We start from the raw sequence: 12,793 nt of genomic DNA, 5'->3' as shown, positions 1-12,793 counted from the left end.
CTAAGATCTGTTTCTTTAAAAAAAATATGAGCAAAGTCAGAGGTTCAAACTCTGTGTTAACCAAAGTGAACTCCATCCTGGTATTCTGATAAGAAAATATCTCGCCAGGTCCTAGTTCTTCAAGTTGTTGCAACTCCCCAACAGCAACCATAGCTCCACAAAGGTCTACACAAATAATGGAAATAAGATGAATAGATCTCAGCTGAATCATCCTACACGACCGAGTTAAGTAACTAATCAAAAACGAAACAAACTTATACTTAACATACCAATACAGTACATTGGATGTGACAACCCTTTCAGTATCGTATTAAAGTTCGCAAGGATAAGAAAATTAGAATCACGCAAGGGTTGAATCTTCCTAAAACATGTTGTCGCTGTGAACTTAATAGAGTAAAACCCTAAGGATTTTAACTTAGTTTCCACGTTAAAAACGCATTGATTATCATATTTCTTTGCCTTGGCCAGCATGAACAAATTTAATGATATTGCCATAAACTGATTATCGTAGTTGATTCTCATATATTTTGGCCTTGGAGAGGAAACAAAGAATTGGTTATACCGGTGAGATTTTAATATCCGTCATTATTCTATGAACCGACCGGTTGGGTTCAGTAAACCCAAAAAACCGATTTTCAATATTACGTCCAGTTAAACTCTATATTAAAAAGAGTCCAGACGTAAAGTTGTAATTATGCTTTGGAATCCTGGCTTCACAAACTAATGATACGTACAATTATTTTGTATGCCATAAATCTAATATTACAGAAAGGGAGAACACGTCTTCATCTAATCCATTATATCGTCTTGCGTAACAAATAACTAAGCTTATCTTCTTGTGACGTCGTCATCTTCTCTTTTCATAGTTCGTACATTCTATAAACGTTCAAGAACCGTAATGCAGTGTGGAGCTGCGCAACTTAGCGAGCTCGGTCATGTCTCGGTTCTAAGATACAGAGTGTACTCTGCTTCAAAGTGTTCTCGTCGAGATGAATAGTCATGTCTCTCTTCTAAGAGAAAAGTAAAAGACGTCTTCATCTTCTCGGTTCTGTCAGACGAATTTAAACGTCTTCATGTTCTCCATTTTATCGTCTTGAGTAACAAAGAACTCAGCTTATCTTCTTCAGACGTCGTCATCTTCTCTTTCGATCATACTTCTTCATATCCCAAGCATGCGCATAGATTGTCATATTGAAGAACAAAGATATGTAATAACTCAGAAGTCATGTTCAAGAACAACGTTAGACATAATAAACTAACTTTTTATAGTTCATACAATCTATACACGTTCAAGAACCATTATGCAGTGTGGAGCAAAAATGCTTAGCGAGCTCGGTGATGTCTCGTTTCTAAGATACAGAGTGTGTTCTTCTTCAAAGTGTTCATAATGAGTTCTTCGCCGATATGAATGTTCATGTCTCCCGTATAAGAGAAAAGTTAATTACGTCTTCATCTTCCCGATTCTGTCTTTCTAACTTACACGTGTTACTATCTAGTGCTTCGCGATGTGCACTGACAGAGCACACCCGTATATGTTCTGGAAAGTGTTCAGGATTAATAATCTTAACGATGGTACGGTCATGTCGTAGCATAAGCTTTACGTGATAATTCATTCCACGAGTGGTTTTTTTAATTTTCAAGATCAATGAAACGTTTCCAAAAATTCAGGAATAGCAAAACCATTTAAGGTAACTAATTTTTGCGAGTTTCTCTGCAGTAGACACGTGTCATACATGGTGTGAAAGCATTAACTCTAATGCTCCTCTTTTAATATATAAGAGATTGGAGTCCATCCGTTAGAGGTATTTATTTCCTCTGTCCAAATTTGGAAAAACTCGGTCGACATCTTAAGCGTGATGTTATACGTTGATAAGTGCGGGTCCGGAACTCGCTATTATTAACACGTATCTTGTGGTTTTAAAATGACTATTTATTCATAAACTGATTCATCTTTTAAGTTTTTGTTGTGTATTCATAAAAAAGTATTACTGCTTTGTGTACTGTGTACACTTGTTATTTGGTATTTACATTGAGTTCTATTCCATTGGAATATTACCAATATTTTGCCCTTTAAACCCACATGGTTTAATCGTTGAAATATGATATTGGCAGGTAACAATCATAAATAGAGCAAGGAGAGAATCAAGTAAACATGATCATTGTTGCATTGTTTGGCCGTTTTTCAGTAAATAAAAAAAGTCCAAAGTTGTGTCTGCCGACAATAATGGGACCAAAAACAAACGAGAATAATAAATGAGAAAGCAGCAAACCAAACCTACACTAACTCCAAGGAGAACACAACACTCCCCTATTAGAAAGTGTAAAAGTAGAGCGGGCCTAACCTAACATTCGCATACGCCGTTTATTTCCCACGTGCTCGATAACAACACATGCTCCTGCTCTCTTCTCTTCACAACGCATCGTCATGCATTTGCGTCATTATATAAACAGCCAACTTACTCAACAAAAATATAGCAAACAAGATTCAAACCATATTAAAAAACACATTTCTTTTCTTTATATGACAAAGACAATGGCGACCTCAAGCATCAAGACCCTTCCAATCATGGCGATTCCAAACTTCAACGTGTGCCACAAGCTCGAGCTCCTCAAAGAAGATGGCAAAAGCCTAGCCCCGAAACGCCAAGAAGGAGAAAGAGAAGACGAAGAGCTAAGCTACGAGTTCCAAGAGATGTTGGAGTCTCTTCCTAAGGAGAGAGGTTGGAGAACTCGTCACCTTTACCTATTCCAAGGCTTTTGGTGCCAATCCAAGGAGATTCAAGCTATCATGTCCTTCCAAAAACATTTCAAACCGCTCCAAAACGACGTCGTTATTGCTACCATACCAAAATCCGGTACAACATGGTTAAAAGCTTTAACTTATACACTCCTTAACCGACACCGGTTTGATCCGGTTTCCTCAAACACTGACCACCCTCTCCTTACATCCAACCCTCATGACCTAGTACCTTTCTTTGAGTACAAGCTTTACGCGAACGGAGACGTTCCTGACCTTTCCGGTCTAGCCAGTCCAAGGACATTCGCAACACACGTCCCTTTCGGTTCTCTGAAGGATTCCATCGAGAAACCTGGCGTGAAGGTCGTGTACTTATGTCGGAACCCGTTCGACACATTCATCTCCTCGTGGCATTACACCAACAGCATAAAGTCGGAGTCGGTGAGTCCAGTCTCGTTGGACGAAGGGTTTGATATGTACTGCCGAGGACTGATAGGGTTTGGTCCGTTTTGGGAACACATGTTGGGATACTGGAAAGAGAGCTTGAAGAGACCTGACAAAGTCTTGTTCTTACGCTACGAAGATCTCAAACAAGACATAGAGTCTAACTTGAAGAAGCTTGCAAGTTTCTTGGGCGTTCCTTTCACGGAAGAAGAGGAAGGAAAGGGTGTTACGAAGGCAATCGTGGCGCTGTGTAGCTTCGAGAGTTTAAAGAAGTTGGAGGTGAACAAGGCGGGCAAATCGATCAAGAACTTTGAGAATAGGCACTTGTTTAGGAAAGGAGAAGTGAGTGATTGGATTAACTACCTGTCCCCTCCACAAGCTGAGAGATTGTCAGCGTTAGTGGATGACAAGTTAGGTGGAACTGGTCTTACCTTCAGGTACTGCTGAACAAGGCCATGCACGTCTTCACGTTTCAAAATTAGTGTGTTGAGGGGGCCCTTTCATTTGAAGTCGGTATTAAAAAACAACAAAAGTGTAAGCAGTTGGTTTGTTTGGTATAGACAGAAGAAGAAAACAATGAAGCAACGTGAACACTAGTTTGTCGATTTTTATTATAATAAAAACTATTGTGCTTGTTATTATGGGTTTTAAAAAAAAAATTATTGTGATTTAAGTGTTATCATGTTATGGTCTGGGTGTAACTGAATGTATCAAAAGATATGTATAAATACTTCATGTGTATGTTTTCTGTAAAAAAAAATTGTATTGTCTAGGGTAAGATCAGAAGCATTCATCTTGATCCCTAAAGTTTAAATACTAGATAGTTATGGATCATTCTGTCTTCAAACTATCCACAACACACACAAACACACACATATACACATTTGTTTCATGATCTATAATTGTTTCCAGCTTAACACATTTCACGACTAGGTGCGGAGTAGTAATCATAAGCTAAAAACACCAATGACATTTCGATGTAGATATACATTAAATTACGTGATCATATCTACTCTCATTAGCGTTTCCCTTACAGCCATAGAAAATGTAGTATGCATTCATGTCTTTACATCACCAATTAACCATTTCAAGTGATTACCAAAGTTAAAAAACAAAGCAAAAAAAGAAGAAAAGAGAGCATATAAAAATGATTAATGAGAACTCACTAAAACGGCGGCGTTTTAAACCCGAACGAAGAAGATACTGAGCTCAGGACCACTGTTACCATCAGGGTTCATCATGTAATAAGTCTCCGAGTCTCTCGACCCAATCACTCTCTCAAAATGCGCTCTCATATAAGTCAAATCACCTTCTCCTCCCCCTCCTCCTCCACTAGTCACCGGCAACACACCAGCTCCCATCGAAACAGCATGAAGCATCTGCATCACAACCAAATCCTCCTCCGTGGGCTCCCTCTTCACCCCGTACCCGGACTTCTTCCCGTTACAGTACAACGCCCATATCGGCTCGTCAACAATCTTCGTCTTCTCGCTCGGCTTCTTCTCGCACTCTAGCGCGATCCTCACGAGTCCAACGCCAAGATCCTGGAGCAGCTTCCCCGTGGGGATGGCCAGCTCCAGGAGGAGGATCGGGAGGGAGCGCGGGTTCTCCTGGACCGCCAGGTTCACGCGCGTTTTGCGGTACCCGAAGAGCGTCCCCGTGACGCGCGTCCCTCCGTGGACGTGGTTCTCGTGGAGACGCGCGCCTCCCATGGGGAGTTTGCACATCGGGGACATGATGGGGAGGGAGCGGAAGGCGGAGCGGACGCGGCGGAAGAGTTTTGTCGATTTGGAGCCAGGGGATTTGTTGGTCTTGCTTGAGGGCTGCTCGAGTGTGATCTCAGGCATTACGGTGGCAGTTGATTTTTTGGCGCGTGGGCTGCCGAGAGGTGATAGTGTTGTTGGTGTTAGCATCCTTGGTGTTAACGGTGGTGTTGCCATTTTACAATAAAAGAAAAAAATAAAACGAAAACTTTTTCTTGGGTTGGAATGAGTATTTAGACTAATGATCAAATCTTTATACAATGTTTAGACTTTAGACACTAATGGAACGCACGTTGGAGTTTGATCTTTTGTTTTGTTTGCAAACGTGTGTGTTGTCTGCGACTTTCTTTGATATATTTATATATATACGAATTATATTTCAGTTTCGCCGGTTCTAGTTTATGGTCGGGGGCATATCTCAGATTAATCTAAGTTTTGTGTTTTGGTGAGAGCCATTAGTTGTCTATGTTTGGTTGCAAGACTAATTCTATAAGCTGCTGTTTCGAATGTTGTTTCCCACTTACTTATGTTTCCGTGTCTCCTTGGAATATTTTTAATACAAAGAATCTTATTTGACTAATTGTAACGTTACATGTACATTAATATGTGGTTTTGATGCTTTAGGTCGATCAGGCAGGCACTGAGTGAGTAATATATTGTATCAAGAAGATGAAAATAAAGAAACAAAGTCAACGAAGCTGATCAGAGTGTGTATTGAACAGATCAAACTATATAAGCCTCCGCTGAAGCCATTGTTAATCACATCGAAGTCGATGCATTTCTCTGCAGCTTTCTGACAGTTCGTGCTCCATCCACCCCACATATCATACATGAGTATGAATCTGATGTCTCCTCATAGCTAGGCACAGTGAGTTTCTCCTCGAATAACAATCCATGATTAGTTTTCCACCAGCTCATTCAAATCCCATGTTGACTATATCACTAGATTTGGTCTGTAACACGTGACATGTAAGTATAAGAGGTGAAAGACACAACACTACTATGTTCTTCTTTTGTCTTCTCATCAATGTTTGAAGTACTTCAAAAATAAACTTTATAATCTCAAAACACAATATAACACAAATACAATCTAATCATACACTATAGTATAAGAGCTAGATACTCAAAAGTCATCAAATCATATAATATGCTAAGAATCTTAGGCAATCTCAAATTTTGTAGCCCTTCTTTGAAGGTAAAAAAGACTAAACAGTTGGCATGTGATTGGTTCACTCTCTTGGTCTAGCTAACCATAGAGAGCTAAGAGCACGTAACCGCAACGAATACTCATGTATCGCAAGGAGAGCCCTAGCTGATTGTCTGGTTGTCAACTTTCTCAACATCTGTTGATACGTTTGTAGCCTCAAGTTATCAGCCTGTCACAAAAACAGATTTATTAGAACTACTTCAAGTAACATGTAATAACAACAACAACAATCTGAAAACGTTTACCTGGCGGATGAATCCTTCAAGTGTACCTAACTTCCCCATCGCCATTGCCATCTGACCCATGTAGTTAGCCACGTTCCCTGACGAGCTTGAACCAAGAGTCCCGCTTGATAAAGTCTCGGAGAGTGATTGCTGTAAGCTGTCCATCCCTTGAGACAAAGCATCTTCCGCTTGTTGAGAAGATTCTTGCAAGTTGTTTAGGTCTTGTGATTGTTGTTCCGTCAATGGCTCCACCTGACTCGCTATAAGCTGTGTAATAAAAAGTTTGAGAGTTTGTTTATAAACTGTTTCTTCCTTTAACTACTTAGTCTATTACCTTGAGAAGGTCTGATGAACGGAAACCGCCAAGCCACAGGAAACATCTCTCAGCTGGTGTTTTCCACATCCCTGATAGTAAATGGAAGACATCGTTCTTAGCTGCGTTGCTTTTTATCCTGAAAAGCTCCTCGTAGTGAGCTAACACTGCTTCTACGATTGTCCTAAGCTCAGGTTCACTCGCATGAGAGTCCAAAGCAGAGCTCAGCTCCTTCATCTTTCTGTTCTTATCTTCCTGCCAGCGTCTGTACTCTGCATCAAACGCCATTGCCCCTATATAGCAGAGAAGCATACACGAGATCATCACCATAGGCTAAACTACTTGATAACTACTTAATATGTGTGCACAAATCTAAAACCGACGGAGTATAACTAATCAAATCAATAGAAAGATTGCACCAAAATATAACTCTCTGATAGAGAGATTCAGACCAACTCACCATTTCCAGTAGTAGAATGGGCTTGGTCTCCCGAGCTTGAGATAAAGACACCTTGTTGCCTTGCTCTTTGCAGCTCCTGTTCAAGCTGTGTTAGCTTCAAACGGCTGTTCTCTAGCTGCTGAACATATGCCTGAAAGTGCAGTACCCAATTAACATCTCAAAGTTTGTAGAAAACATAAAAAAAAAAGTTTGAAAACAAAGTATTAAGCATACTTTCTTCCTCAATCTGCTTTTCCTTGCAGCCTCACGGTTTTGAGCGAGCCTACGAACCGTCTGTTGAATTACAAATTAACAAGAATAAAAAAAACATAACTGAAAAGGCTCAACTAGAAAGACAATATGTATGTATTACCTTTTGATCCATTTTTTCCTTTGAACGGTCGCTAGACTCACCCACATGCCCACCATCGTACTGCAGAAACACAGTTTCATTTAGAAACGATGGCCATTTAATGAAGCGATAAAGAAGCAAATAATACAAGCTTAACCATTAGGTTGTTTTGATCCATGTCGCCATCTGTTGAGCCTGATGTTCTTGGACTTGTATCTCCCATTCTATTCTTTTCATACAAATCTCTGTTACTAATAAATAATGGTACCCTCTAGAGTTTTCCTCGTGCACATAGAATTACATCAGATGGAGTAAAGCCTGTCAAAGTAAAGATGGTCAATCAGATGTAGATTATAGTACTCTAATCCTAATAAATAGAGTATCTATGATAACATCACATGTTCAAAGCCAACTCATTAAACCAATAAATACGTTACATCCTTCAATTTCAATAAGATAAATTCAGTCACATTTAAATAAAGATCCAAACCACTCAGCCTCAGTCAGCACAGTCACACACATTGAACAAGTTATCAGTTGGTTCATAAAAAAAAAAACAGAACAATTACACTTTTTAATGACAGTGAAGTAGCTTCAGTAGCTGAGTTTTTTTTTTTCAATTTGCAATTCCAATTAGTAGAAAAGAAAACAAACTAGTCAGTGTTTCATTCACATCCGAGTTGACTCAGTATTGACTAACTAAAAAAAAACAACGAGCAGCAGTGAAGTGAAGCGGCAGCTATGAATTGAAGCTGAGAAACATCTCTCATCTAAATATCTGAAACAGAACTAACGTTTTAAATCAAAATAACCGAAGCAGAAACTCTTTATCAGGTTCTGTAAGTCAACTAGGTTAGCTTCTAAGTCAAACACACAAAGTTATAGAAATGACTGAAGCAAAAAGAACAAAAACCCTAGAAAGAAAGTTGGTTTGAGGAAGAAAGGTCACACCTTGAAAACAAGAAACAGAGAGAGAGACGATCTGAAGTTCCAATCTCCGATAAGACGTCGTTTTGGTCTGAAAATTATTTAATCTACCAGTTCCCCCAAAGAAAAGAATCTCTCCGATGAATTTCACGGGAAGTAAATTACAACCTTAGCCCCTTATGTTTTTCTGTTTTACAATAACTAACCATATTCTCTTATAATTACAAAAAGAACCACATTATTTATTTACTTTTTAATATTTTAATTCCAAGTACTCGATTGTTACGTCATTGCTTTCCTCCGTAACCATTCAGATCAGCCGATCAGACGAATCCAATAGCCATCTGAGTGTGTCTGTTCGATCTAAAGTCTGTTCAAAAAGGACTAAAAAGTTCTCTGTAATAAAAGTGATGCTTATTTATAAAAGAAAAATAGTTAAAAGCTGGCTTGTGTTCTCAGGTTCGTACAAAAGTAAAGTAGGTAAAGTCAGCGTAGTGAATAACACTGGCTGAACCAGAAGGCTTCAAACTCGAAAAAGAAGGAGACACTCTGCACCATATGGAAGGTTTTAAAAATTTATTTTACAGTTTAAAATGTTGAGTCAGTGTCATCATCATACAAGAATCTTTGTACTCTTAGAGCATCCACATCAATGAACCCCCTTTTGGGGTTCATCTTTTTAGTTTTTTATTATTAAAATTTGTATTTTTTTCTTTTTGTTTTTTAAAAAAAAAAAAAAAAAAGTTAGACCAATCGCGGGCCGCCACGACACATGGGGCCCGCGCTACAGTGATGAACTTTAGGAGTGAGGGGTTCAACCAAGAGAACTTTAGGAGAGAGAGGGTTCATGGGATTGAATTATTTTATTATTTTTTTGTCTTGGTTTTTGTGTGAACTCCCCCATTAAACCCTCAATGGGGGTGCTCTTAGATCCTTCATAGCAACAAGACAAGTTTCATTTTTATATAACATCTTGTTTTATCTCGATCATACAAACAGAAATGGTTACAAACAATATGGATATTAATTACACAACATGTTCTTACGTCTTCTTCACAGTCATTACAATCTTCCTTCTTCAAAGACTCCTCACTTCCTCCACACGCCGTGGTACTCCCCCAGGACCAAGAGCCCTTCCCATTCTCGGCCACATGCATCTCCTCCGTTCAAGCCTCCCACGATCTCTACAAGCCTTATCCCAAACCTACGGTCCACTCATGAACATACGCATAGGATCACTACAAGTCCTCGTGGTCTCAGACTCCGACACGGCTAAACAAATCCTCAAGACTCACGACCCTGACTTCGCTTCCAAGTTCGTGTTCGGTCCGAGGCATTTCAACGTCTACAAAGGAGCAGAGTTCTTCAACGCGCCGTACGGACCTTACTGGAGGTTCATGAAAAAGCTTTGCATGACTAAGCTATTCGCCGGCCATCAGTTAGATCGTTTTGTTGATATAAGAGAGGAGGAGACGTTAGCTTTGCTTAGATCACTCGTTGAGAAGTCGAGGAACGGAGAGGCGTGTGATCTCGGTTTGGAGTTCACTGCTTTGACCACGAAGATACTATCGAAGATGGTTATGGGGAAACGTTGCCGCCAGAACTCGAATCTTCCCATAGAGATAAGGAAGATAGTGAGCGATATCATGGCTTGTGCCACAAGGTTAGGGCTCATGGAGCTGTTTGGACCGTTGCGGGATCTGGATGTGTTTGGTAATGGTGAGAAGCTTAGATCCTCTATTTGGCGGTACGATGAGTTGGTTGAGAAGATACTGAAGGATTATGAGGACGGTAAGAGCGGTAATGATGGAGAGAAAGATAAAGATATAGTCGATATCTTGTTGGACACGTATAACGACCCTAAAGCTGAACTCAAACTGACTCTGAATCAGATCAAATTCTTCATCCTAGTAAGAATTTTTCATCAGCTAATATAGCCCTGGGAATTTTGCTTTTCAGTTCAGTTAGGTTAGTTCGGTTTTTGTTTTTAGGTTCTATAGATTTAGGACATATTTGATTTTTTATGAACTTCATTTCATTTCATTTCGTTTGGTTATTTTGGTTTAGTTCGGATAATAAAGTTAGAAACCGGTTAATATCCGAGAAAGTTTTGAGTCCAATTCAGTATTGCATCGGTTTTGGTTTTTCAGATAATTTCGTTTTTTTTGTCATCAACAAACAGATAATTTCGGTTAATTTGGGTAAACTTTGTAGATTATTCAGATTTGTTTCAAATAAAGTATAGGATAATTCATGTTTTTAGGATAAAATGGGCAATTCAGATAATTGAATATATTTTGGATAAGAAAACATTCAAATAATTCGGGTTTTGGATAATTTGGTTTATAAATAGTATTAGGATATTTGGTTATTACAAAACTAAATATAATTAATATTTTTAGGTATATAAACTCTATTTAAAATTTTGAATAATCATTCGGTTATTAGTTCGTTTTATCATTTCTGAAAATATAGTATTCATAGAGATATTTATGAAATTCAGTTCGGTTTTGGTTTCATTTTTTAGGTTCAGTATGGTTCGGAGTAAATATGTCCAGACCTAAGCTAATCTTTTAAACTAACCTCTCTCGGAAACTTTATTTATACCTCATTACAGGAGTTGTTCATGGCAAGCCTAGACACGACTTCTGCAGCATTACAATGGACAATGACAGAGCTGATCAACCATCAAAACATCTTCACAAAGATCAGAGAAGAGATCAAATCTATTTTGGGAAACACTCATAGGTTAATCAAAGAATCAGACTTGCAGAAGCTTCCTTACTTGCAAGCAGCTATCAAGGAGACACTAAGACTTCATCCAGTGGGACCGTTACTACGCAGAGAATGCAACAGAGACATGAAGATCAACGGGTACGATGTAAAATCCGGGACAAAGATCTTCATAAATGCTTACGGGATAATGCGTGATCCGAGGACGTACAAAGATCCAGACAAGTTTGTGCCAGAGAGGTTTCTTGTGGCGGAAGAAAACACAGAGAGAAAGATGGGTTATTATTACCAGCAGTATATGTTGGAGTTAAAAGGTCAGGATGTGAACTATCTTGCGTTTGGAAGTGGAAGGAGAGCGTGTTTGGGAGCTTCTCATGCGTCTTTGGTGCTGAGTCTCACGGTAGGATCATTAGTTCAGTGTTTTGATTGGACTGTGAAGGGAGATGAGGAAAAGTTCAAGATTAAGTTACCAACGGGCTTTTCGGCTTCAGGGACAGCTGGAGGAAGTTCACTTATGTGTTCTCCTAAATTATATTTTGATCCATTTGGATAAGGAACTCAGTAAGTTTCTGAAAAGAAACATTCTTAATAATTCAGAAACATATATTCCTCTGTTTTGTGCTCTGTTTTTCTTACAAGCTCCAGACTTTTAATGAAAAGAACTGTTCCGATCTTGTAAAATCAACACGTCTTGTAACTAAATATTCTTCTCTGCTACTTTTTCATGACTGTAACTTTTGCACTTAAGTAGACACGTTAATGACCAATCTAAGTACAGCTGAAAATCACCATAGTATGGGACAAGGAACTATTTTTATTGTCAGCAGATAATGAAAGCTTAACAACGGTAGTACACATTCTTATATTTTTAATTTGTTTATAGCCAAGATGGCATAAATAATCAGGGAAACATCATAAAAATCAGAGACTATAACCTCACATAAGAGAGAAACAGAACAACAGTGAAAAAAAAAAAGTAGCTAACAATCCAAAACCAAACATAAGTTACTGCATATAGTTTCGAAAACATCTATCTATTACATGTCAGGTACATGTTATTCTCATGCTCTGTTTCTACTTATTACATATAATTGCCTACTTCCATGAATTCTAACTATTGCAGTCAGTATTTTAACACATTTTTATTTTCATCTAACTAAAATCAGTAGCCAATGAAAGTAGAAATTTTTTTATTTTGTCAAAAGATAATGAAAGCTTAACAATCATCAAGTAAATTCTTACAAAAAGAATTTGTTGATAATCCATTAGTACATAAAATAAAGATGAAAACAGAATAAGAACAAAGATTATTCCCTCACAGAAAAGACAAATCAACAGAACAAAGACAAAAGAGAAAAGAAAGAATCTTAAGGTTAGGTTTAACATTTGATACCATAATGAGTCATGACTTTGCTGCATCTCCTTTAAAACCATCTTAGTCTCTTTCTCGTACACATACGCAAACGAGAATGATAGATACACAATACTTCGGTGCAACCATCCTTCTATCCCTTGGAATCATAGGTTTCTTCTGGTTCGTCAACAGATAGTACTCCATATTGTACTCCATTGTCGATGACTTATTGTAGAAAACCCCAAAAGAAGTTGTTTTAACAGGGACAGCAAGCAACTTACACTTTAAAGTTGTTTATAA

The 12,793-nt window shown here is 38.4% G+C and overlaps 4 protein-coding genes across 4 annotated transcripts; 2 read left to right on the top strand and 2 right to left on the bottom strand.

Moving 5' to 3' along the window:
* The first annotated feature begins 2,469 nt into the window (after nucleotides 1–2,469).
* LOC106422601 (cytosolic sulfotransferase 15) lies at nucleotides 2,470–3,922 on the top strand. The gene has a single exon (XM_013863383.3). It carries the CDS (start codon nucleotides 2,522–2,524, stop codon nucleotides 3,626–3,628), a length of 1,107 nt encoding a protein of 368 aa, XP_013718837.1. The 5' UTR covers nucleotides 2,470–2,521; the 3' UTR covers nucleotides 3,629–3,922.
* Nucleotides 3,923–4,125: 203 nt separating this feature from the next.
* Nucleotides 4,126–5,870, bottom strand: LOC125581376 (protein MIZU-KUSSEI 1-like). Its single transcript, XM_048746706.1, has one exon. It carries the CDS (start codon nucleotides 5,119–5,121, stop codon nucleotides 4,363–4,365), a length of 759 nt encoding a protein of 252 aa, XP_048602663.1. The 5' UTR covers nucleotides 5,122–5,870; the 3' UTR covers nucleotides 4,126–4,362.
* Nucleotides 5,871–5,981: 111 nt separating this feature from the next.
* On the bottom strand, nucleotides 5,982–8,560 carry LOC106422605 (transcription factor TGA5). The gene is made up of 8 exons (XM_013863386.3): nucleotides 8,431–8,560; nucleotides 7,637–7,797; nucleotides 7,501–7,560; nucleotides 7,362–7,421; nucleotides 7,149–7,278; nucleotides 6,710–6,981; nucleotides 6,397–6,642; nucleotides 5,982–6,320 (listed from the first exon to the last, which is right to left on the bottom strand). Exons 2-8 carry the CDS (start codon nucleotides 7,700–7,702, stop codon nucleotides 6,174–6,176), a joined length of 981 nt encoding a protein of 326 aa, XP_013718840.2. The 5' UTR covers nucleotides 7,703–7,797; nucleotides 8,431–8,560; the 3' UTR covers nucleotides 5,982–6,173.
* A 497-nt stretch (nucleotides 8,561–9,057) lies between these two features.
* LOC106400062 (beta-amyrin 24-hydroxylase) lies at nucleotides 9,058–11,994 on the top strand. The gene is made up of 2 exons (XM_013840477.3): nucleotides 9,058–10,316; nucleotides 11,024–11,994. Exons 1-2 carry the CDS (start codon nucleotides 9,408–9,410, stop codon nucleotides 11,690–11,692), a joined length of 1,578 nt encoding a protein of 525 aa, XP_013695931.2. The 5' UTR covers nucleotides 9,058–9,407; the 3' UTR covers nucleotides 11,693–11,994.
* Nucleotides 11,995–12,793: the final 799 nt, after the last annotated feature.

The sequence above is a fragment of the Brassica napus genome, chromosome C2 (assembly GCF_020379485.1).
Source record: "Brassica napus cultivar Da-Ae chromosome C2, Da-Ae, whole genome shotgun sequence".
NCBI classification, from domain to species: Eukaryota; Viridiplantae; Streptophyta; class Magnoliopsida; order Brassicales; family Brassicaceae; genus Brassica; species Brassica napus.
The sequence above is the reverse complement of the archived record's forward strand: the minus strand, read 5'-3'. Positions and strand labels throughout refer to the sequence as shown.